The 23,673-nt window shown below is 36.5% G+C and overlaps 1 protein-coding gene across 1 annotated transcript in view; it reads right to left on the reverse strand.

Annotated features, from left to right (window-relative positions):
* SNTB1 (syntrophin beta 1) overlaps positions 1-23,673 on the reverse strand; it is a 320,793-nt gene that overhangs the window by 172,691 nt on the left and 124,429 nt on the right. Inside the window, exon 2 of the mRNA XM_074201491.1 lies at positions 13,593-13,809. Coding sequence (XP_074057592.1) covers positions 13,593-13,809 — 217 coding nt within the window. The remainder of the gene's footprint in view (positions 1-13,592; positions 13,810-23,673) is intronic.

A 23,673-nucleotide genomic window follows, 5' to 3' on the forward strand; every position in this document is an offset into this window, starting at 1 on the left:
TTTTTTTTTAATTTGTATTTATATCTCTGGGAGTTAGTACAGTTCCTGGAATGTATAAAGCACTTAAAATGGTCAATGTGCAACTTTTAGGGATGGGGGGTGAGGAGAAAATGATGCAAAAGTGAAAAATATGAATGTTAATACATTGAACATTAGGTTCCATAACTATCAAAAACTGTCATCTTTTGCTACAGTTTTTGATAAGACAATTGGCTGAATAAAGTTTTTTGTAACAAAAATTTAATTTTGTAATCATGAAATAAATAACAAAATGAAATTGGTAAGATGCAAAATATCTTTTTCTCACTAGTAATTTCCTAGAATTCTTTGACTATTTTAACATCTCAGTTAAAATAAACATTGGTTTCAGACAATACTCTACTACTGTAAATCTCCATTCCTTGTCTACCCTCTGAAAGCCAAGGAAGAGATTACTGGGATTTGACTCACTGCTGTTGGAACATGCTGAAGCTGGAGAGATCTCAATATCACCTCAACATTTTGAATGAACAGAAACAAGACCAGTAAAACACATAATAGGAGAACAACTGTTCTACAAGTTTGCATGCATCGTGTCTCTCATTTTTTTCTCCACCACACATAGCTATAAATGTACAGATGTCAATGTGAAAGTGAAAATGAGGTTATTACTAATAAAATCACACATGCTTAAAATCAGAGAAGTTAAATGTGTGAAGGATAGACTGAAAATGCTTGTCTTCTTTCTCCCTTCCTAAACTTATCTGTCCATTGATCCCATTGCCTACGAATGCTGCTCAATGACTAGTGAGACACTTTAATATATTAGCAATAATATCTAGTAGTGGTTCAATGTTTATAGATTTTCAATTTATGTATGCATATTCACCTGGAGATATATATGTCTTCCAAAGGACATCTGCATCTTAACATAGATTTTCTATGCCTTCTGAAAAACATTACCTGTAATATACTATGTAGAGTCAGTAAGTTTTATTTTTTAAGTGATTTGTTTTGCCCAGATAAAAGGGCATCACAACTCTGATTAATGGAATATTATTTAACAACTAGTTTGTTTTTGAATAATCTAAGATCATGCACATGAACTTCTGTATTTGTCATAGTTTTCTCTTTTACTTTGAAGGTTTGGCTATATTTCCATTTCCATTCATAACTATCCCAAGCCCTAGAAATAAATTTCACCATCTGGAAATGATAACTCAAATAACCAAAGGGAGAGAGCTGGCAATGTTTCTCCATTTGGAAGTGAATAGGAAAAATGATGACTGATTATTAATCTCTCCTGATTATGTTAGCTAATTATTAATTTTTCCTGGTAACTGATTATAAACCAAAGATATTAAAATGAAGCGAGTGTTGTTTAAGAGAATATGAAATAACTATCAAATAGGGTTGAAAAATATCAGGAGCATATTTTCCTTTTTTCCAGTGATTTTTCTTCAAGAGAAATAGTTATCTATCAACTTACCTTGTACTTCAACAGTGCTGTGAATGTACTTTCAATTACCTAAGTCCTCTATCAACCCTTTATCAAAGAAAATGAAATTCCAGAGGGAGTAGCAAAGCATTCCTATGGATGGATGATGGAGAACAAAAGGATTTAAAATGCTCTAGTGATATTTATTTTAGAAATAAGTAGGGAAAGACTACTTGGAAAAAAGTGTCTGATTTCTTCTAGTACTTTGAATATCATTTGTATTTAGCATCATGAAATAGAAAAGATACTGGAAAAGGAGTCAAAAAGATCAGGTTCAAATCCTGCCTCAGATATTTGCTATTATTGTCTCTTGGGGAAAATCATCCAATTACTCCCCACTTCAATTTTATCATAAAAAGGTTTACCTGGATGATTTCTGAGATCCCTTCCAACTCTGGTTCTAAAGTGATATCCTTACATTTGATTTGTTACCTGCTAGAAAATTTTTTTGCTTAACTATCACTGAAGGCTAATCACTATCAAGTGACACAGTCAGTCCACCAATAAGTACCAGGTAACATGCAGAGGCTAGGTATACAAAAAGAGACAGACAAGCCTTCCCATGCATACACACACACACCCCCAAACTACTCTCAAGGAGCTCACAGTCTAATGGGTCAGCCAGTATGCAAACAACTATTTACAAGCAAGATATAGACAGAACAAACTGGGAGTCATTTCAGAAGGAAGACACTACCATTAAAGGGAATTGAGAAAGACTTCTTGCAGAAAGCAAGATATTAACTGAGATATGAAGGAAGCCAGGGAAGCCAAGAAGCAGAGGCAAGATTCCCCAATGGCATGAGGAACAGTGAGAAAAAAAGATAGATCTGATGGCAGAACGTTAAGAGGAATTTAAAGGCCTTTTGATGAGGGTGAAAGAGAAGAGAAGAGAATAAAAGCTGATTTGAAGTTTAACAGTAAAAAACTAAATAAAACTTGGCAACTGGTTCCATCACTTCCTGGTAAATAGAAGGAGAAGGAGAAGAAATGGGAGCAATGTCAAATTTTATTTCTTGGGCTCAAAGATCACTGAAGATGGCATCTGTAGTCATGAAATTAAAAGACACTTGCTCCTTGGAAGGACATCTATGGAAAATATCGACATTATACCGAAAAGCAGATATATTGCCTTGCCAACAAAGATCCATATGGTCAAAGTTATGTTTTTTTCCAGTAGCAAAATATGACTATGAGAGATGGATTATAAGGAAAATCAAGCCCTTCAGAATCGACACTTTTGAATTGCAAGCTTTCAACAGTTCCTTAGACAGCAAGGAGATTGAATCAGTCAATACTGGATTGGAATGTCAACTACTGAAGCTGAAGCTTAAATACTTTGTCCACATACTAAGAAGATGAGAAAGATTCTGATGCTGGAAAAGATTAAAGGCCAAGGGAAAAGGATGAGATGGATAGATATTATCATAGAAACAAACATGAACTCCAGAGATAGTGGAGAATACAAAGGCATGGCATGTTATGGTCCATGGGATCATGAGGAAGCAAACATGATTGAACAACAATGGAAAACAGGATCTAAACATGAAGCTGCTTCTCCATGTGGAAGTAGATAGCACTGGCAACCTGTGTCCTTAGATTTGTTAAAGGCTGATGAATTTATTTGTCTCTTTTATGGGCTTGCCCCCAAAACCTTGACTGAATCCTCTTCAATTCATCCCAACAAATATTTGCTAAGGGTCTCCTATGTTCAAGTCCTTGGGCCAGGCAAGAGTACAAAGTACCAGGTACAAAGATAACCATAGATTAAAAAGAGACAACCCTAATCAAACAACTCCAATACAAAATAGAACATAAATACATGAGAGGTGCAAATACAGCATTATATGAAAGGCTCTCATCATCATTTGCCTGGAACATTACAGTTGCCACACAATGGGTCTTCCTGCTTGAAGTCTCTCCCTTCGCTTATCTATGTGCACCTGCCAAAGAGATTTTCCTAAAGCATGGGTCTAATTATGCCACTCCTTCCTGCCCAAGTAATATTCCTAACACACTTTTTTAGTTCTATTACCCTCCCTGTCATTTAGTGTATATTAAATCCAAGCTAACCTTTTTACACATATCCAACAGGAGCAAAACTTCCATCTCTATGCCTTTACAAAGGCTGTGCCCCATTCCCTCACTCATCTCTCCTTTTAGAATCCCTAATTTTCTTAAAGTCTCAGCTCACTGGTTATCTTTTTCCTGAAGCCTTTCATGATTAACTCAAGTGCCAATTTCACCCCTCCAAAATGATCTATTTTTCATATACTATATATATACATGCTGTCTTTCCAATAAGATGTAAGTTCTTTGAACACATAGAATGTTTTCCTTTTGTCACTTAACCTATTACCAGGTACTTCTTGGACCCTTTTTTTTAACCAGGCTCCCTGAACTCTACCTACCAACCAGAAACCCCCATCCTCCCTTCACCATAACCTTGGATTTATTCTTTGAACACCTAGCCCTGATAGATCTTGTATTGCTCAAAAGCAGATTTCCACACCACTTGCTAGTCTCATCTCTCTACTAAGCTGCCTACAACTCCCATTCTTCATTCTCATCTCTCACCATCATAGCCTTTTATTCTTTCCATGGTCACCAGGCTTTGATAGGTGCCATACTACTTCCTGGGTATGTCCACACAGGTTACCTAGTACATCTGCCCTTTGTGCTTGCTTTTTTGTTTTTCTTGGTTTTGCAAGGCGATGGGATTTAGTGACTTGCTCAAGTTCACACAGTTAGGTAATTATTAAGTATCTGAAGCCAGATTTAAACGCAAGTTCTCCTTTCTCCAGAATTGGTAGTCTATCCACTGTGCCACCTAGCTACCCAGCCATTTGTGCTTACCTGTATAGTCTTCCACCAATAGAATATAAGCTCTTTGAGGAGAGGGAATGTCTTGAATGCCTGTATTTGTATCCCCAGTATTAAATACTGTCAGGGACTTGAAAAACATTTGCTGATTGCATGACTGATATGAAAACTAAGGAAGGAAAGAAAATTTCTCTTGATTTTTAAGAAAAATATTTTCAATTCCAAATTTTCTCTCACCTATTTTTACATCTATTCAGAAGAAATATAATACCCATTTTACATATGAAGTCATGCACAACATATTTCTGCATTAGCTGTATTCTGTGGGGTAGAGTGGGAAGCAAGAAAAAGAAAGGAAAAAATAATCTTCAATTTGCAATCTGAGACCAACAGTTCTCTATCTGAAGGTGGATAGCATTTTTTTAATAATATGTACATTGTAGCTGTAGCAAATCACTCTTATTCAGGTGGATCAGTTACTAAGTCTTTCAGAGTTAATTATTTATGCAATATTGCTGTTACTATGTACACTGTTCTCTAGTTCTGCTCACTTCACTTTTCAATCAGTTCATATAAACCTTCAAGTTTTTCTGAAACCATTCCCTTCAACATTTCTTATCGTACAATAACATTCCAGAACACTCATATACCATAACATGTTCAGTCATTCTTCAATTGATGGGCATCCCCTCAGTTTCCAATTTTTTGCCATCACAAAAAGATTTGCTATACATCTTATTGTTCATATGAGTCCTTTCCTGCCCTTCCTTTTAAGTTCCTTAGGTATAGACCTAGTTCCAGTATTGCTGATTCAAAGAATATGCACTCTTAGAGCCCTTTGGACATAGTTAGAAGTTGTTCTTCAGAATAGTTGGACCAGTTCATAGCTCCACCAAAAGTATATTAGTATACTTATTTTCCCACATTTTCTCTAGCATTTATTTTTTTCTGTCATCTTAGTTAAGCTAATAGATATGAGGTGGTACCTCCAGTGTTGTTCTAATGTTCATTTCTCTAAAAATTGTTGATTTAGAACATTTTTTATATGATGATTGGTAGCTTTGGCTTCTTCCTCTGAAAATGGTCATATCCATTGACCATCTGGGAAAAATGCTTTAATTTTTGTAAATTTAACTCTGTTCACTATATAATTAAGAAATGAGACTTTTATCAGAGAAACTTGCTGTATTTTCCTGCTTTTTCTTCCAGTTTTGGTTGCCTGAGTTTTGTTTGTGTAAAAAGCTAAAAACCTTTATGTATTCAAAATTATTTATTTTATTTCCTGTGAACCTTAAAATCTTTCTCTTCCTTGCTGATAAATTCTTCCCCTAACTATAGATCTAAGTAAAATCTTCCATGCTCTCCTAATTTGATTATGATATCACCTTTCATTTCTAAATCTTGTAATCCCTTTTTAATTGAACAGCATGAGATATTGGTCTGTGTCTAGGTTCTGCCAGACTTTTCAGTTTTTCCAGCAGTCTTTGTCAAATAGTGAGATCATGACTCAATAACTGGGATTTCAAGGTCTGTCAAACATTAGGTTACTTAGCTCATTGGCTTTTGTGAGATAATTTTCCCCATTCTTCCTCCCCCTTCTCCCAGGGCATCCTTATCCTCACCCTCCCAGTCTTTTTTTTGAGATCATCCCAACATAGTAAACTCAAATAAATACCTTCTATCTAAATAGACTTTTTAAAAACTACCTTAATGGACCTTGGGAGCTTGTTCTAGCAAGGGAGTGCAGCTACTCCTATACCTTTGACTGAAGATGAGGGACAGAGTGAAAGGAGAGAGAAAATATAGTGTATGGTAGTGGGGAAGTACGAATGGAGGGAGTTGTGATCAGCAATGGCAACAGTATAAAATTATGGATGGAGCTTTTGTGATGGACTAATCCTAAAGAATGTGATCCATACACGACAGAGCTGGTGGTGTTGGAACATAAAGTGAAGCACATTTATCATTATCATTGTTATTGCTGTTATTTTTATTGTTATTATTATTGTTATTTTGAGGGGGCATTGAGGGGCAGATGGGGTTCAGTGGCTTGCCTGGGGTCTCATAGCTGGGTAATTGTTAGATGTCTGAGTTCAGATTTGGACCTGGGTGCTCCTGACTCCGGGGCTGGTGCTCTGTCCACTGTGCCATCTGGTCGCCCCTACTATCATCATCATCATCATCATCATCATCATCATCATCATCATCATCATTTTTTGGGTTTTTTTTTTGCAAGGCAGTGGAGTTGGGCTTGCCCAGGGTCGCACAGCTGGGTGATTGTTGGGTGTCTGGGGCCAGATTTGGGCTGGTGCTCCATCTAATGTGCCACTTAGCTGCCCCTATGATGATGATGATGATGATGATGATGATGATGATGATGATTATTTTTAATTCTACTTTTTTACTCTTTCATTTACTTTATTGCTCATAAGAGTCTATATTTGGGGGGATAGGATATTATGTTTAATCTTAAACAAGAATATTTTAATAATGCATAAAAACATCATTTATGCAAAAATAAAATAAATATAAATAAAAAACACAAAACTACCTAAATGATGATCCTCTTCCCAAATGGGAATATAAACAGTTTAATCCTGTTAAGTCTCATGGTTTCTTAGTTTCTTACCATTTTATTCTACTCTTGCATATCAGGCTTGAAAGTCAAATTTCAATTCTGCTCTGGTCTTTTTATAAAAATGATTGAAAGTTCTCTATTTTATTAAATATTTGTTTTTTTATAAAGAATTTTTGTTGGGTTGATTATTGATTGTAAACCTAGTTCCTTTGCCTTCCAGAATATCAAATTCCGAAGACTGCTGCTCCTTTAAAGTGGTAACCACTAAATCTTGTGTGATCCGAACTGTGGCTCCATGAGATTTAAATGGCTGTTTTAGTACTTTCTCCTTTCCTGCAGGAAGCTGAAGAACTGCTAAAACATTCCTCAGCATTTTCAGCTGGGGATTTCTTTTAGGAGATGAACTATGCATTCTTTAAATTTCTACTTTACCTTCTTTTTCTTAGATATCTGGATAGGATGTCTTTAGCATTTCTTAAAATATATCTAGGATCTTTTTTGTTTTTGATCATGGCTTTTCCCTAAATCTATTTAATAGGTTAATTGTTTTTTCCTGAGATATTTCACATTTTCTTTCCATTTTTTTCATTTTTAACATTTTTATTGCTTTTTATTATTAACTTTTGCCTTTTATTAATTATTGCTTTTTACAAGTAACTTCTATTTGACAATTGTAATTTTTTAAACAAGATTTTTCCCTTCAATTACATGAATAGACAATATTTAACATTCTTTTTTTAATTTTTTTTTTTGCAAGGCAAATGGGGTTAAGTGGCTCGCCCAAGGCCACACAGCTAGGTAATTATTAAGGGTCTGAGATGGGATTTGAACTCAGGTATTCCTAACTCCAGACTGGTTCTCTATCCACTGCGCCACCTAACCACCCCTTAACATTCTTTTTTAAAAAACATTTAGGGGCAGCTAGGTGGCAAAGTGGATAAAGCACCAGCCTTGGAGTCAGGAGTACCTGGGTTCAAATCTGGTCTCAGACCCTTAATAATTACCTAGCTGTGTGGCCTTGGGCGAGCCACTTAACCCCATTTGCCTTGCAAAAAAACCTAAAAAAAAATCCCAAAAAACATTTAGTTCCAATTTTCTCTTTCCCTCTATTCTTCACCCTCTATATGAAACGATAAGCAATCAGATATAGTTATACTTGTACAATCATGTACAACATTTTTCCATTATTAGTTAGTTTGAGGAAGAAACTCAAAGAAAAGAAGAAAGGAAAGAAAGAAGAGGAAAATGCTATGCTTCAGTATATATTCAGATTCCATCAGTTCTTTCTTTGGAAAAGAATTTTTCATCATGAGTCCATTGAGACTGTCTTGGATCATATGGGTGAGATTAGCTAAGTCATTCGCAGTTCACCATATAATATTGTTTTTAATGTGTACAATGTTCTGGTTCTGTTCAATTCACTTTGCATCAGGTTTTTCTGAAATCAATCTGCTCATCATTTCTTATGCATAATAATATTCCATTACAATCATATACCACAACTTACTCTGTTAATCCCCAATAGATGGGCATTCCCTCAATTTCCAATTCTTAACTACCACAAAAAGAGCTGCTATAAAATATCCTTGTATAGTTAGGTCCTTTTCTTTTGTACTTAAAAAAACATCTCTTTGGAATAGATTACTAGTGGTAAATACTGGATGAAAGGATATGAACAGTTTTATAGCTCTTTGAGCATAATTCCAAATTATTCTCCAGAGTGGTTGGATCAGTTTACAACTCCACCAAGTGTATTAGTGTACCAATTTTCCCACATCCCTTCCAAGATATATCATTTTCCCATATTAGCCAATCTAATAGGTATGAAGAAGTGGTATCCCAATGCTGTTTTAATTTACATTTTTCTATTCAGTGATTTATTAGAGGTTTTTAATATGACAGCTTTGATTTCTTTGTCTGAAAATCGCCTGTTCATATCCTTTGACCATTTGACAATTGGAGAATGATTCATATACTAAATTTGATTCAATTTTGTATATATTTGAGAAATAAAGACTTTATCAGAGATATCAGATGTAAATCTCTGCCCACTCCCACTCAATTTTCTGTGTCTCTTCTAATTTTGATTGCATTGGTTTTGTTTGTGCAAACCCTTTTAAATTAAATATAATCAAAATTATCCATTTTTACATTTCATATTGCTCACTCTCTCCCCATCTATCCTTAAAAATCCTAATTTTTAAAGATATTATTCTCTATAAGTGAGAATTTCTTTATTTTTTACCATTTGACAAATTCTGATTTTTACAGAGTTGTTTTCCTTGGCATTTATGTACATATTTTACTAAGGTGCTAAATCTTTTTTCCATAATTTTCTTGAATAACTCTCATTTACTTTCCTCAATTTTTACTCAATTGTGCTTATTTGATTTTTAAAAATGTTTTTTGCTCTTTAAAGAAAAACAAATTCTTTATTTCTTCTAGGAATTCTTTTTAGACTTTGATTTGCATTTTTCTTTGAGGCTTTGCTTGTAGATCTTTTCAAGTCATTGTCTTCTGAGTTTTTGTCATATCATAATAAAAACTTTTTATGGTCAATTGTTTTTTATGTCCACTTACTACTCTCTTAGTTCAGTGGAAGCCTATAAATTTTCATTGTTTCCAAAGTAGTGTGATATAAGGAGAGTTCTCTTTATTATCCTCCTGGTCTGTATTCTGGACTCTTGGGTAGAGCCCTGGCCTCTCACAACAATGACCTTTACTCTCTCTAACTGTGATCCAGAACTAGATAATAGACAATAGAGCCACCAGAGGGCAACCATTTCTACTCCCAATACTAGTACAGGGATCCTGTGAGATCTGTTTCTATCTAGGCACCCTTATGATCCCTGGCACTTAGATGATTCCCTATGGCTGCTGCTGCAGTGTTAGAGCCACTTCTACTCCACCCTGTGTTCCTGGGCAATTTACACTTCAGTCTACAGTTTTCCCTTTCTGTATTCATAAGCTGCTCTGGGCTGGAAAAATATCTCACTATGCCTTTTAATGGGATTTCCTGCACAAAATTCAATTTGGTGCATTTTTTAGGCTGATGTGGAGGGAATGTGTTGGGAAAGATCAGGGAAATACTGGCTTCAGTCCACAGTCTTTTCCAAAATAAAATTTCTAAGTTGGCAGAGCTGGGAAAGCTTCCTAAAGAAAGTAACATTGGATCTTGGAGACCAGGTAAGATTTCAATAGGTAGCAAAGGCAAGAAGGGAGGGTATCCTAGGCACAGAGAATTGTGGGTGCTATCAGACTTGTCCAGGAGAAGGTGGACAATCCAATTTGGCAGGAGAATAGTGTACAAAAAGTCGATTAAAGTGAGATTAAGTTAGGAAGGAAGGGTGGCACCAGACCGTGGAAGGGTTAGAGGGACAGCTTAAGGATTTTGGGTTTTATTCAGTTAGAAGGTTTAAGACTTAATGATCATTTTTGGAGCTAAGGCAGTAATTCTCATAAATGTCTCTTAAAATTCAAATACGCTGCTTAGGAGGAACAATACCATATCACATTAGCACCTCATAATGTATTAGCAAAGATTAGTTTATCAGATTAGGTTATTGAAACCTTCCTTGGAAAGGAAACCTCTGGATGTGGGAAAAACTTGCATGAGGAAAGGGAGGAAGTTTGGAACTGTCCAAAACAAAAGCTCAGATTTGGAACATCCAGGTTAAGTTCCCAAATGGGTTGAGACCTACATAGCTAGGCAAACCTTCCTCTCCTCAATCCTCATGTCTGAAAAAAAAGAAAAAAGGGAGATAAATTGAGCAGAATAAAATTCAGCTGACTTCACAATTTTCTCTACCTCTGGCCCTGCTTGTGTGTTCCTGACCACATGGCTTTGCTTCTATTCTTTTCCCTTGCTCCACTGACTGATCCCTGTAGAGATATAATGAACAATGGTGAGGGGTGTGTTGGGAGGGGGAAAGAGGGCAAGGCGTGTAAAAATGCAGCTTCTAATCCAACAAATATGTGTTGAGACTCAGAAGGGGTTCAAGCAGGATTTTTGGAGCTAGTGTAAAGAAAAGAACAAAAGGGGCATTGATCTGGGGGTTGAGATGGCAACTTTCTCCCCTTGCATGCCCCATAGGCTCTCATTGTCAGCCACTGTGAAAATAGCCAATTATTTAGTCTGCTGCTGTATTGCAGCTGTCCCACACATGTTACAAATAAGGGCCAGTGAGCTGTTCCTATTTTTAGCATTTTAATGCGGATGCAAAGGTCACAGAAATTCCCCATTTGCTGACTATTTCTCCCCCTTCTCTTTCTCAATCTCCCTCCTCTGCCTAAGTCTATCTCTTGGATAGCTCTCTTTGCCAGTTAAGATAGATTACCAAAAGAAAACAAAAATTCCACACAATTCACTTATTTCTCATATCTGGCTGACCTCATCATGCCTTCCTTGAATTGAGTGACAGCATTATCTAGTGATATGGATTCCTGCTCAAATTCTTCCAGAGGTACCACTCCACCTGAGAATTATAGACATACCCCTCTCTCCCTCAGAAAGAGAATTCTAGCATCTAGATCAGGGACTTCTTAAGCCCTTTGAGGGTCTGTGGAGCCCCCCCCCCACAGAATTTGGATACAGTTCAGCAGATATGGGATATTGATTCGAAAAATTTCATATAGAAATATTTATGCACACATTTTGTGTGTATATATACAAATTCTTCCCCTCACCCACTCACTAATCTCACTGAAATTGGAAACTAGGGGGTGTAGTGGATAGAGTGCTGGATTGGAGTCAGGAAGACTCAACTTCCTGAATTGAAATCTGGCTTCAGACACTAGCTGGGCAAATCACTCAACAATGGTTATCTCAGTTTCTTCATTTTTTAAAAATGATCTGAAGAGGGAAAGGCAAACAACTCCAGTATCTTTGCCAAGAAAACCCCAAAGTGGTCATGGAGAATTGGACATGATTAAAACCACAAAGGTGAAGTTGAGCATTTTTTTCAATTACTTAAAAAAATTGTGAGAAGAAATCCCCATTGGATTTCCCACATTAACCACACACACACACACACACACACACACACACACACACACACAGAAGTTAGGAATCCTTGATCTGGTCAAGTCCTCTCATTTGAGAAATGGGAAACCAGAGATTCCAGAACATGATGTCATTTGCTTTAGAAATACATATTAGTATAGCCATGTGTTCTAGTGTATTGCTGGGTCTGAGTGTGAGATGATAATAATGTCTCTCATTTATCTACTGCTCTATAGGCATGATCCAATTGATCCTCACAGCCACCTTGTGAGGAAGGCACTATTATTATCCCCATTTGTTGTTCAATTGTTTTTGACTCTTCATGACCTCATTTGGGGTTTTCTTGGCAAAGATCTTAGAGTGGTTATACATATCCTTCTGCAGTTCGTTTTATAAATGAAGAAATTGAGGCAAATAGGGTTAAATGACATATCCAAGGTCACATAGCTAGGAAGAATCTGAGGGTTGGATTTGAATTCAGGTCTTCCTAACTCCATGCTCAGTTCTCTAACCACCCAGCTGCCCATAGGGAGGAGAAAACTTAAGGACCAGAATGGAAAGATAAATTTTCATTGTCACAGAACTAGAAAGTGGCTAAGGCAATCATCCTTATTCCAAGTTTAACCTTTTCTTCACTAAGCCATGCTGTCACCTACCTACTCCCAAATAAATAAAAGCCAAATGATTTATTTCACATTGCTAAGAATTATAAGTTTCTACATAGACTAGAGCTGGGATGGACCTGAAGCTGACTAATTCAACTCTCTCATTTTACAGGTCACATGGATAGTATGATACAGAGATAAGATTTGAACCCAGGTCCACTGAAGATTGTGAAGTCAGCTGAGTTTCCTTCTGCTCAGTTCATCTCTCATTCTTTTCTGCAGACCAAGGTTGGGGAGGGGTAAGATGTACTTGGCAAACATTCTTTCCACTTATATTATACTTGCTATCTCCTTAGAATGGGAGCTCCTTAAAAACAGTAGCTATTTTGCTTTTGTATGGTATTCCCCACACGTAGCATAGTACCTTACTCATTAAACACTTATTGAATAATTGGTAGATGCATATATTAATTATATCAGTGTTACGGGCTATTTACAAGCTAAAGATATAGATTTGGAAAGGATACTGACCCCAGAGACATTAAACCTGAACTCAACTTCTTCCTCTTATATTTACCTGTGTATCCTGAGGCAAGGCTCTTTTTATTCTTTTTTTTTTTGAGGTTTTGCAAGGCAAACGGGGTTAAGTGGCTTGCCCAAGGCCACACAGCTAGGTAATTATTAAGTGTCTGAGACCAGATTTGAACCCAGATACTCCTGACTCCAGGGCTGGTGCTTTATCCACTATGCCACCTAGCTGCCCCCTGAGGCAAGGCTCTTAACATCTCCCTGAGCCTCAGTTTCCTTATCTGCAAACTGAGCCAGTTGGATTACATGGCCTTCAATGGTCCCTTTCATCACTAGAATTATGATCCCCTATCAGCTATTGGAAACACGGGAAAGTAAGAGCCTAGGGAAATCATAAACATCTCCCTCTGAGCCAGGTCCTTCCCAGTGGCAGTTGAAAACACTGCCAGAAACCCACAAGGATTTCTAGGATGCCAACCATACCTCCTGAAGTCCACACAGAGCCCTTTTAGCCTAGGAACCAGAGGGCAGCTAGAACAGAATGCAGTAATAAAAGAGGGAAAAGTCAGGCCATCTTACCTATCTTCAGGGTCATTCAGAGCCAGGTTCCGAGTCACGTAGCACATTTTGAGTGGGATGCATTTTTTGTCTCTGTGAAATGAGAGGCAGAGTGGCGACAGCGGATCTGAGTTGGTGCTTCCTAACCGTGGGGATTCAGGTGGTGGAGTCTCCCACCCAATCTCTGACACTGGAGAACCCTTCTTTACGTAGGGAGTTGCTTCTCGCATGTATTTCACTACAAATGGAGAAATAAAATCCAAGAGAAAAAAATGTAAGTATTATTAGGATTATAGAATCAGAGTCTGTGAGAGTTACTGTAGTAGAGCAAACACACATACACACAAAACCTTCCAAAACACACCCACTGGCCCCCCACCGGTATACACATACACATAAATGCACTCAAAACACTGAATTTCTGGGCATCAATTTAACAAGGACACTGGAAAGCCAGAAAAGGAAAACCAGGATGGCAAAGGGCATGATATAGAAAGATCAATATATTAAAAGAGAAAATGGGATTGTTTGCCTGGAGAAGATAAGACACGAATGCGACATGATAACTGCCAAGTATCTAAAGTCATGTCCTGTGGAAGAGGTATTAAATTTGTTTTATTCAGTCTCAGAAGTAATACCATGAGCAATGACTAGAAATTGCAAAGAGGCAAATTTAGGTTCAATGACAAGAGAAACAATTCCCTAACAATTAAAGCTGTCTTTAAACATTAGAATCGGCTGCCTTAGGAAGGAGAAGATTCCATTTCTAGACATCTTTAAGCAGAGACTTTTCTTTTTTCAGGATTGGGTTGAAGACTATTGAGGTCCTTTCTAACTCTGAAATTCTATGATTCTCAGATTTTTGTTATTTAGACTCAGAAAATCCAGTATTAAACATTGCTTTTGCCCTGCATTTTTTTAATCTATATGACATTGGACGAGTCACTAAAAAATATCTAGGTCTCGCTTGCCATGATTGTAAAATTAATATATTTGTAGTATGTCTCTTCTAGTTCTGTGTTTCTATGATCCCATGATCCTAGAGATCATTTAGTCCATTCCATTCCAACACCCCCCACCCCACCTCCATTTTAGAAAGGAAGAAATTGAGACCCAGTGAAATAAATTGACTTGCTCAAAATCACATAGTTGACATTTCAAAAAAAAGTAATTTTTATTTATTAAGATCTTACAATGGACTAAACATTGAAGATTCATTCTTAAAAAAAGGAAAAACAAAATAAACACATTTTTATAACAGTTCTTGCCCTCAAGGAACTCCCATACTAATAAAATAAAAGATATATAAATAACTATGTCCATATAAGATATCTATAGCGTATATGAAAAGTGATCCCAGAAGGAAGGGATTAAGGAGGCAGGAAGAATGAGGAAGATCTCAGCAGGGATCTATTCTATTATGACTTCTAGTAAAGGGTAACCCACTACTTCCCAAGGCAACCCTTTCCACTTTGGAAAGATTTTAATTGATGTGTAGATTTTTTCCCCCTAGGATTACCAGGACTGGAATCAGGAAGATCTGAGTTAAAATCTGTACTAACTTAATGAGCTATGTGTCTCTGAGCAAATCATTTAACCCCTACTTGTCTCAGTTTCTCATCTGGAAAATGGGGACATGCTGGAGAAGAAAATGTCAAATTACTCCAGTGTCTTTGTCAAAAAAAAAAAGCACATAGAATTGGACATGATTGAGCAACAACAACAAAGTATTTTCTTAATTAAAGGCTAAATTTGCTTCTTTAAATCTTATTCTTGATTTTTTCATTCTGAACACTGCTTCAAGAACAAATTTAATCTCATTTCCATATAAGCTTTCAACTACTTGAAGACATTTATATGTCAATCTTCTTGTAGGATCACTAACCATTAAGAATTTGAAAATATGATTCTTCAGGTTATATAGATGCTTCATAAATAAAAATAGCAATGAGATTCTCAGGAACAAACCCCTCTTTAAAGTAGCTGCAGGGGCAGCTAGGTGGTACAGTGGATAAAGTTCCAGACTTGGAGTCATGAAGACCTGAGTTCAAATTTGGCCAGAGATACAGTTGTGTGACTTTTTAACCTCAGATTCCTCATCTATAGAATGAGTCAGAGAAGGAAGGACAAGTCACTCCACAATCTTTGCCAAGAAAACCCCAAAATGGGATCACAAAGAAAAAGACACAACTGAAAAATGACCCAACAACAATTGTGCTTCCAACTCTCTCATCTTGGAGTCTCTTTTGATGTCTGAGATTCTATAGAGCTCTGAACACATATAAAGAAATTAATTCTCTTTGTATACCCATCTAACAAACCACAGACATTAGTGCTCCAGTCAAACTGAACTGCTTGCTTTTCCCCTAACATATCTTGAACTTTATAAACCATCTCTGTGCCTTTGTTGACACTGTCTGGATTGCTCAGGTAAACCTGTCTCTTCATCTTGAAATCCTTCAATTTCTTCAACATCACCTTCTACCTGCAGTTTGCCCTGATCATTCTAGCCAGAAGTCTTCTCTATACTAGAAATCATCTATTAATAATATCTTCTTTATCAATTCAAGAAGAAACAGAGTGGGAGAGGAAGACGGAATAAAATTCATTTAAAGAAAATGAACAAGACCCAGGACAAAAGAGAACAATAGACTCAGGATAAGATCAAAAAAGAGTCTCTTAGGAAGGAAGGTCCATCATATTTTTTGTTGGTAACAAGTAGAAAGAAATGAGAGATGGCTGCTCAGTGGATTGATATAGAGGGAGCCAGATCATCAGTCTAATAAATCATTATTTTATATTTTTATCCTTTAAAATCATTTTTGTAAAGCATAAAAGCTACAAATGCTTATCCATGAATTAATAATAAACCACATGACAGTCAGATGCAGTGTGACCAAAGCAGTTCCTGCTTTCAGGAATCTTATACTCTAATGGAGAAAGACAAAACTTGAAGGATAGATGGGAAGGATAGGGATGGGATTGGAATTAGGATGCTGGAAATTTGGTTTGGAAATGGCTAGGAAGTAGAGGACTTAATTGTGTCCAGAGAAGATGAAAGAAAGCCCATTTATCAGATCCCAGGATAGGTAAAGGGGTTCTAGTAGAAGATATTACACTAAATGTGAAGAACCAATAAGCATAAAAGTTCTTTCCCCCCAGTAGTTTATAGTCTATTCTGTAGAAATAAATTATATACACAAATCACTAAAACCCACATCTATACGTAACAAATAGATATGATTCCAATTTGGGGGAATTATATGAACAAAAGCAGAGTATACAAGATAGGTTTAGGGATATATGGACTGGACTTGTGATTTTATTTAGAGAATTCTCAGGTAAGGGAATTCCTTCGACCAGTGCAGGTCGACACCTTTTCTGCAATTTAATCTTTGAATGTTGCTTAGAGTCCTGAAAGGTTAAGTCATTTGCTCAGGTCACAAAGTCATGTGTCAGAGGTGTGATTTGTTCCTCCTAACTTCAAGACCAGTTTTCTATTCACCATATCATGACACCTTTCTGCTTTGGGGAGGAGAAGGGTGAGGTGGGTAGTGGCTAGCGAAGTAGAAAGGTGGATTGAGGACAAGCCGAAGACCTTGAATGTCAGGTTGAATGTCAGGTTTAGAATTTATATTCGAGGTGAGAGATAGTCACTAAACTTTCTAAGCAGGGGAGTAACATGTCCACGACAGCTTTTTTAAAAAGTTGTATTGTATCTTTTTTTGTTTTTATGACATTTTCACGTCCAAATAGATCTTCCCAGCCATCTCCCATCCACTGAAGCATCCATTGTAACAAGAAGTTTTCAAAAGAGGGAAAAAAGGCAGCTCAGCAAAAACAAGCAACACATCAACCAAATCTGACAGTATATGCAATATTCCATACCTACAGTCAAGGCACTTTTTAAGGAAGATTAATCTGGAGTTGGTGTGTGTAGAATGGTGAGAAAAGAAGACACCAGAGGCAGCAAGAGCTGTTAAAAGGCTATTGTAAAAATCCAGATAATGTGTCTCAAATGAGTGTGATGCCACTGGCAGAGAAGAAAGACAAAAAAGATGCAATCTAAGTTTGGATGTCAATCTGTTCGCCAGGTGGGCCTTTTACATTTGGATTTCATTCCAAAATCCAACAAAAATAAGTGTAAAATATTTCTTCTCCTGAACCCAAATATGAATTCCCTGCAGTGAGTGCTTAACACTGACTTCACATACTGCTGGACAATTTTTAGAAGGGCCCATGACCAGGCTCAAAAGAAAAGATGCACAGCCAGAACAGAGAATCATCCCAATTTATAATCTTGTGAATTTTGTTTCTTAGGTTGGGGTTCTCCTCTAAAGGGGGAGAATGCAAATCCCTTTCTTAAATTCCATTTTGAATTTGTCATTTGAAAATTATTTTTAGAAGAAATCAAATCAACACTGCCGGCTGCTAATGATTACTAAAAATTAAGGAAAATGAAAGACACAGGAAGCTAGGTTATAACAAGACTCACATGTCTAGTCTACAAACCACCCTTTATTCCTACCCCCAGTGACATTATGAACACTGTCACTAATTGTTAGAATCCTCTATATTCCATCAAGTTCCAACTTTTACAAGTTGCATAAAAAGTGATCTCTGGTGGTTTAGCCCTGAGTGTTGGAGAAGACCCACTTTGCCCAGCAAATGAAAATGAAACACCAAAGGGCATGACAAGATTGCAAATGGGAGAGGGATAGGTTGCTAATTCATTCTCTCTCTCTCTCTCTCTCTCTCTCTCTCTCTCTCTCTCTCTCTCTCTCTCTCTCTCTCTCTCTCTCTCTCTCTCTCTCTCTCTCCCCACCCCTTGCATTCTTTCATACCTGCAGTAGTTTCCTGTCACTCTACAGAGAGAAAGGAAATACATTGCATCTCCAGTACTGTGGAGTCAAGATTGGTCATTGCATTGTCCCAAATTCTGATGCTTTTTAGTGAGAATTTTCTTTTTTTAATTCTTAAAATTCTTAAAATTTTATTTATTGCCAATTGCATGCAAAAAGTTTTCAACACTCATTCTTTTGCAAGCTGAGAATGTAGTCTCTCTGTCTCTGTCTCTGTCTCTCTCTGTCTCTCTCATATATATGTTTTGATCTGCCCTGTGATGATTTAGTTCCCAGAAGTCTTTTCAAATTTTTTGGGATGTCTCATCATCATCATCATCATCATCATAACAATAACAATAATAACAATAATAAATTTATAAAGGTAGAATTCCTAGAAGTGTTTTGTTTCCAGGATGGGAGAAGGGGAATAAAAAGCAATGTTGCTATGAATATTTTGGCATAGATTATTAAAAATATTTTGTTACTTTTCTAGTATACTTCCAAATTGCCTTTCAGAATGGTTGAACCAATTCCTACCAACAATACATGAGTAAACCTATCTTTTGATAACCCTTCTCCCAACATTGCCAATCTTTGATGCATCAGGAGTTTCAGAATGATGTTCCATAATGGAGAGGGGAAACACTTAGTAGTCTTGACTTGACAGCTCTTCTTGACATCTCCATGTTGCATATCTTAAAGTCTAGTAGATTGAAGTTCTTTTCCTAAATTATCTTAATAAAGAGTGATATAATAGACAGAGCATTGCAAAGGGAATTCACAACCCCTAAGTTCAATCCACACTTTTGCCATTTTCTAAGTTATGTGACTTTGTGCAAATTATTTAAACTCTTGGAACCTCAGCTTCTTAATCTATAAAATATGAATAATAATTCTTATAATACCTCAGAGTTACAGTAGGGAAAGCAACTTGTAAAATGGAAAATATTATATGAATATGAAATATGATCTATTGCAAAGAGCTATCATGAAGAGCACATGAGACTTAGCTAAGTCATTTAACATCTCTAGGTTTCATTTTCCTTATTTGTCATATAAAAGGGTTGAATCTGAAGACTTCTAAGTTTTCTGCTACTTTTAAATATTGTCAACAATAGCCTATATAGGGTATTGTGAGGTATAACCAGACTTTTGGATCCTATTACCTCACTATTTTTTCCCTACCAGTAAATCCAAATCCAGACTCAATAGCGTACCTTAAAATTTCAAACTGGCACCACTCACCCACTTCTTCACCCCTCAAGGTTTATGGCATAACCTACTCAACTGATCTCTCAGAGGGGAAAGGCCATAATTTGTCCCTTGGCTGCTTCCCAAAGGTATAACATTTACTTCTTGGGTCATTTAAAAGGAGAAGAACCAGGGAGAGAAACAGGGTGAAGTGGGGTAGAATAAAGTAATAGATGATAAGCTTAACTGTCCAGTTAGAAAAAACATTTTCAGTTTAATATAAATCTTTATCACCAGCTACAGGACAGCTGGCCTCCTCTTCACATGCTCACCCTTTGCCTAAAATTCTTCTTCTGTCTTGGCAGTAATACAAAATCCAGTTCAAGTTCTATTGCTGTGATATTCACTCACCCGAATTGCCCTTTACAACCTTCTGGAATCTGCAACTACACATGTATTTGATTGGGAGCTGAAAGGAGTCTTCAGTAGGGCATCCCTAAGTATAGACCCTAGGTAGAGAATTTCTTTCTGTAACTCCCTGTTTGGTCATCTAGGGATGCATTCCCTTACCTCTATCCTCTTCCCTTTACTACTCCTTAACCTCTGGCCATGACCTGTGAATATCTATCTTGTCCCTGCAAACTCAAAAAAAAAGAAGAAACATTTTTCACATGTAAGAAGAAAAAGGTTTTAAAAACAGTTAAGCACTTTACAAATATAAGCTATGTTGTATTATTTTATGAGAGTCTTCCTAGTTTTCCAAATAATGTCAGATGAAATCCCAATACTGGTAAAAGTTCTTATACCAAATATATGTGTCAAAAACACATGCATAATTGTGGTTAATGTGAAAAATGTTTTGCATGGCTTCATATATATATATATATATATATATATATATATATATATATATATATATATATATATATAAATTTCTTGCCTTGTCAATAGGTTGGGAGAGCATGAAGGAAAGAGATAATTTGAAACTGAAAATAAAATTTTTAAAGTATGCAGATTCATGACAAGGAATCAGAAACTGAGGGAATGTCCATCATCTAAGGAGTGGTTGTTCAAGTTGTAGCATATGATTATGATGGAATACTATTGTGCTGTAAGAAATGAGGAGAAGGATGATTTCATAAAAACCTGGGAAGATAAATATAAACTAATGCAAAGTGAAGAGAGAAAAACCAGAATAACAATGGTGCACAATAACAGCAATATTGGAATGACAATTTTCTTTGAAAGACTTTGCTACTCTAATCCATTAAATGACCCAAGAGAACTCCAAAAGACTTATAATGAAAACTTCTATCTACCTCCAAATTCTGAGTGCAGATTTGAAGTATATATTTTTTTACTTCCTTCATTTTATTGCTTTTTTTTTGCAACATGATTAATATGGAAATGTTTTGCATGGCTTCATATGTGTAATTGATATATTGCGTCCTTTTCGATGGCTAGGGAAAGAGCTGGAGGGGGGGAAGAATTTAGAACCCAAAATTAAAAAAAGAATGATAAAAATATATATGTTTTAAAAAAGCATGCAGACAAATGTTCTTCTTTTGGGGGGGGGGGGGGTTAAGGCAATATGGTTAAATGGCTTGCCCAAGGCCACACAGCTAGGTAATTATTAAGTGTCTGAGGCCAGATATGAGCTCAGGTACTCCTAATTCCAGGGCCGGTGCTCTATCCAGTGCACCACCTAGCTGCCCCTTTAAATATGTTCTTTCTTGCATCTTCTCCTATATTCTCCAAATTACCTGTAACAGTGAGCTCAAAGAATGAGAATATTCTTTACTGACACACCATGTTCTACTTGACTGTGAAGCAACTAGAGAGCAATTAATTTCTGGTATGTTGGAGAGAAAATGTATTTAAGCCCAAATCTATCTTTAAGGAGAACTGTGGTAAGATGAAAAGCAAACTATACTTGGAAGTATTAACACTTGCTTAAAACACAACTCTAGAATTTATCGCCTGGGTAACCCTAGACAAGTCAGTTAGTCTCTTAAAGCCTCAGGCAAGTGGTGGTGTTGATCTGCATTAAGGAAGGGGAGTTCCAGATTGAATAAAAGCAGAAGTCCAGATTTTTTTTAAAAAGTGTTATATCAATGTGAGTCATTATTATTTCAAAAGTCATCAATGGCATGGTAGGTAGAGAGCAGGCCTCCAAGTTAGTTAGTCTCAAGTTCAAGTCCTGCAACTGATGCAAACTGTTTTTATGATTCTGGACACAAACCTCTTTAACCTTTCTATGTCCCAAGTAGCCCTTTAAAACTTAAAAGAATTTCAGAATAGTTGAAAATCTACATTGGAAAAGGGAGCTTGGTCACTGGGAGTTTTCTACAAAAGTGAAATCACAGGACCACACAAAATCATGATAATGTGTCACTGACTAAAAGGATTTGGTAAAGAAAAAGAAAATGCCAGCTCCCATTTGTGTGATAACATGGATAATATTTTCTATTAAAAAGTGTATTATTTTTTCTAATTATATATAAAGAACAATTCACTGAAAATTTTCGAGTTCCAAATTTTCCCTCACCCTCCCTTCCTCACTTTCTCCCTTCTTTAAACAGTAAGCAACTTGATCTTGGTTATATATGTGCAAACATATAAAATTTACTTCTATAGTCATGCTAAGAAAGAACGGACCAAAATAAACAAAAATCCATGAAAATAATAAAAAAGTGAACATAGTATAGTTTAATCTACATTCAGACTCCATCTGGATATGAATAGTATTTTTTCATTATGAAACCTTTGGAATTGTCTTAGATCTTTATATTTCTAGGAGTTAAGTCTTCCAAAGTTGGTCATTGCATAATGTTGCTGTTTCTATGCATAATGTTCTCCTGGTTCTGTAATGATAATATTTTCAACATCAACAAAATGTTTTTATAGGTGACTAACTTCCTTGATGAAAACATCAACCAGTAGCATTCCCCTCCCTGGGCTTCTTAACATATATAGCAACTGATTGGCAAGAGTTGCGATAAAGGGCCTGAGAGATAATTTCCTTCTGTTTCCTCATTTTACCAATGAAGAAATTGAGACCCAGGGAAATTGAGAGGCTTGACAAAAGTTGTTCATCCCATAAAGAGTAGAGCTGAAGTTTGAACCTGCATTTTACTTATAAGCCTGTACCATTTCTGCTCTGGCATGTCAGTGGCAGTCTATAACGCATCATTTTCCTTTATAAGGAAATATATTTGCCACAAATATAAAGGAGGTCCAGCCAAGATCTAATTATTTGGCACAGGAGGAAAAAAGAATGAGGTGAACTTTTGTATTTACTGCAAAGACATGATCAAGTCTTCTGTTTTCTTAGGTCTGAGTGACTTAGGTCTGAGTGACAATTTCTGCTGTATTCTTTTAGGGACCATTTAAGGAACTACTAAGATTTCTATGACATATTATTAGAAAGTATGGATCCTATCTTTTCTTTACTTCTCAGATCATTCTGTTGAGTGACTAGAATATATGCTTCTGTGCCTCCCTATAACTACTCTAGGAATGAAACAAATCTGAGCAATTACTTCTGAGATCTGGTTTTGGGGAAGAAGATGACAAAGAAACAGGAGCTTCATTCCAGGCTAGAAAATGAATTCTCTTTAGTAATAGTTGCAAACTCAAATAGAAATGTGGCCTGGCAGTCTCATATTGACTTAGAAAATCACAAATTAGCATTATGTATGGTGGACTGTATTTTAATTTATTTTGTTAAACATTTTAATCTGGTTTGGGCTGCAATGGAAGTTTTCTGGTCAATTCTTACAAGTCTGCCAGCCAACAAGTTTGTGTCCTTCAGCAAATCAAGTCTACTCTCAGACCTTTAGAGAAGGGAAAGAGAAGGTGTGTTAGGTGATTTGGAACCCTTCTGAAAACCTAGGTGGTGTAGTGGATAAAGCACCGGCCTTGGAGTCAGGAGTACCTGGGTTCAAATACGGTCTCAGACACTTAATAATTACCTAGCTGTGTGGCCTTGGGCAAGCAACTTAACCCTGTTTGCCTTGCAAAAACCTAAAAAAAACAAAAACAAAAACAATCCTAGGAACCTAGGA

The sequence above is a fragment of the Macrotis lagotis genome, chromosome X, assembly GCF_037893015.1.
Source record: "Macrotis lagotis isolate mMagLag1 chromosome X, bilby.v1.9.chrom.fasta, whole genome shotgun sequence".
NCBI lineage: Eukaryota > Metazoa > Chordata > Mammalia > Peramelemorphia > Peramelidae > Macrotis > Macrotis lagotis.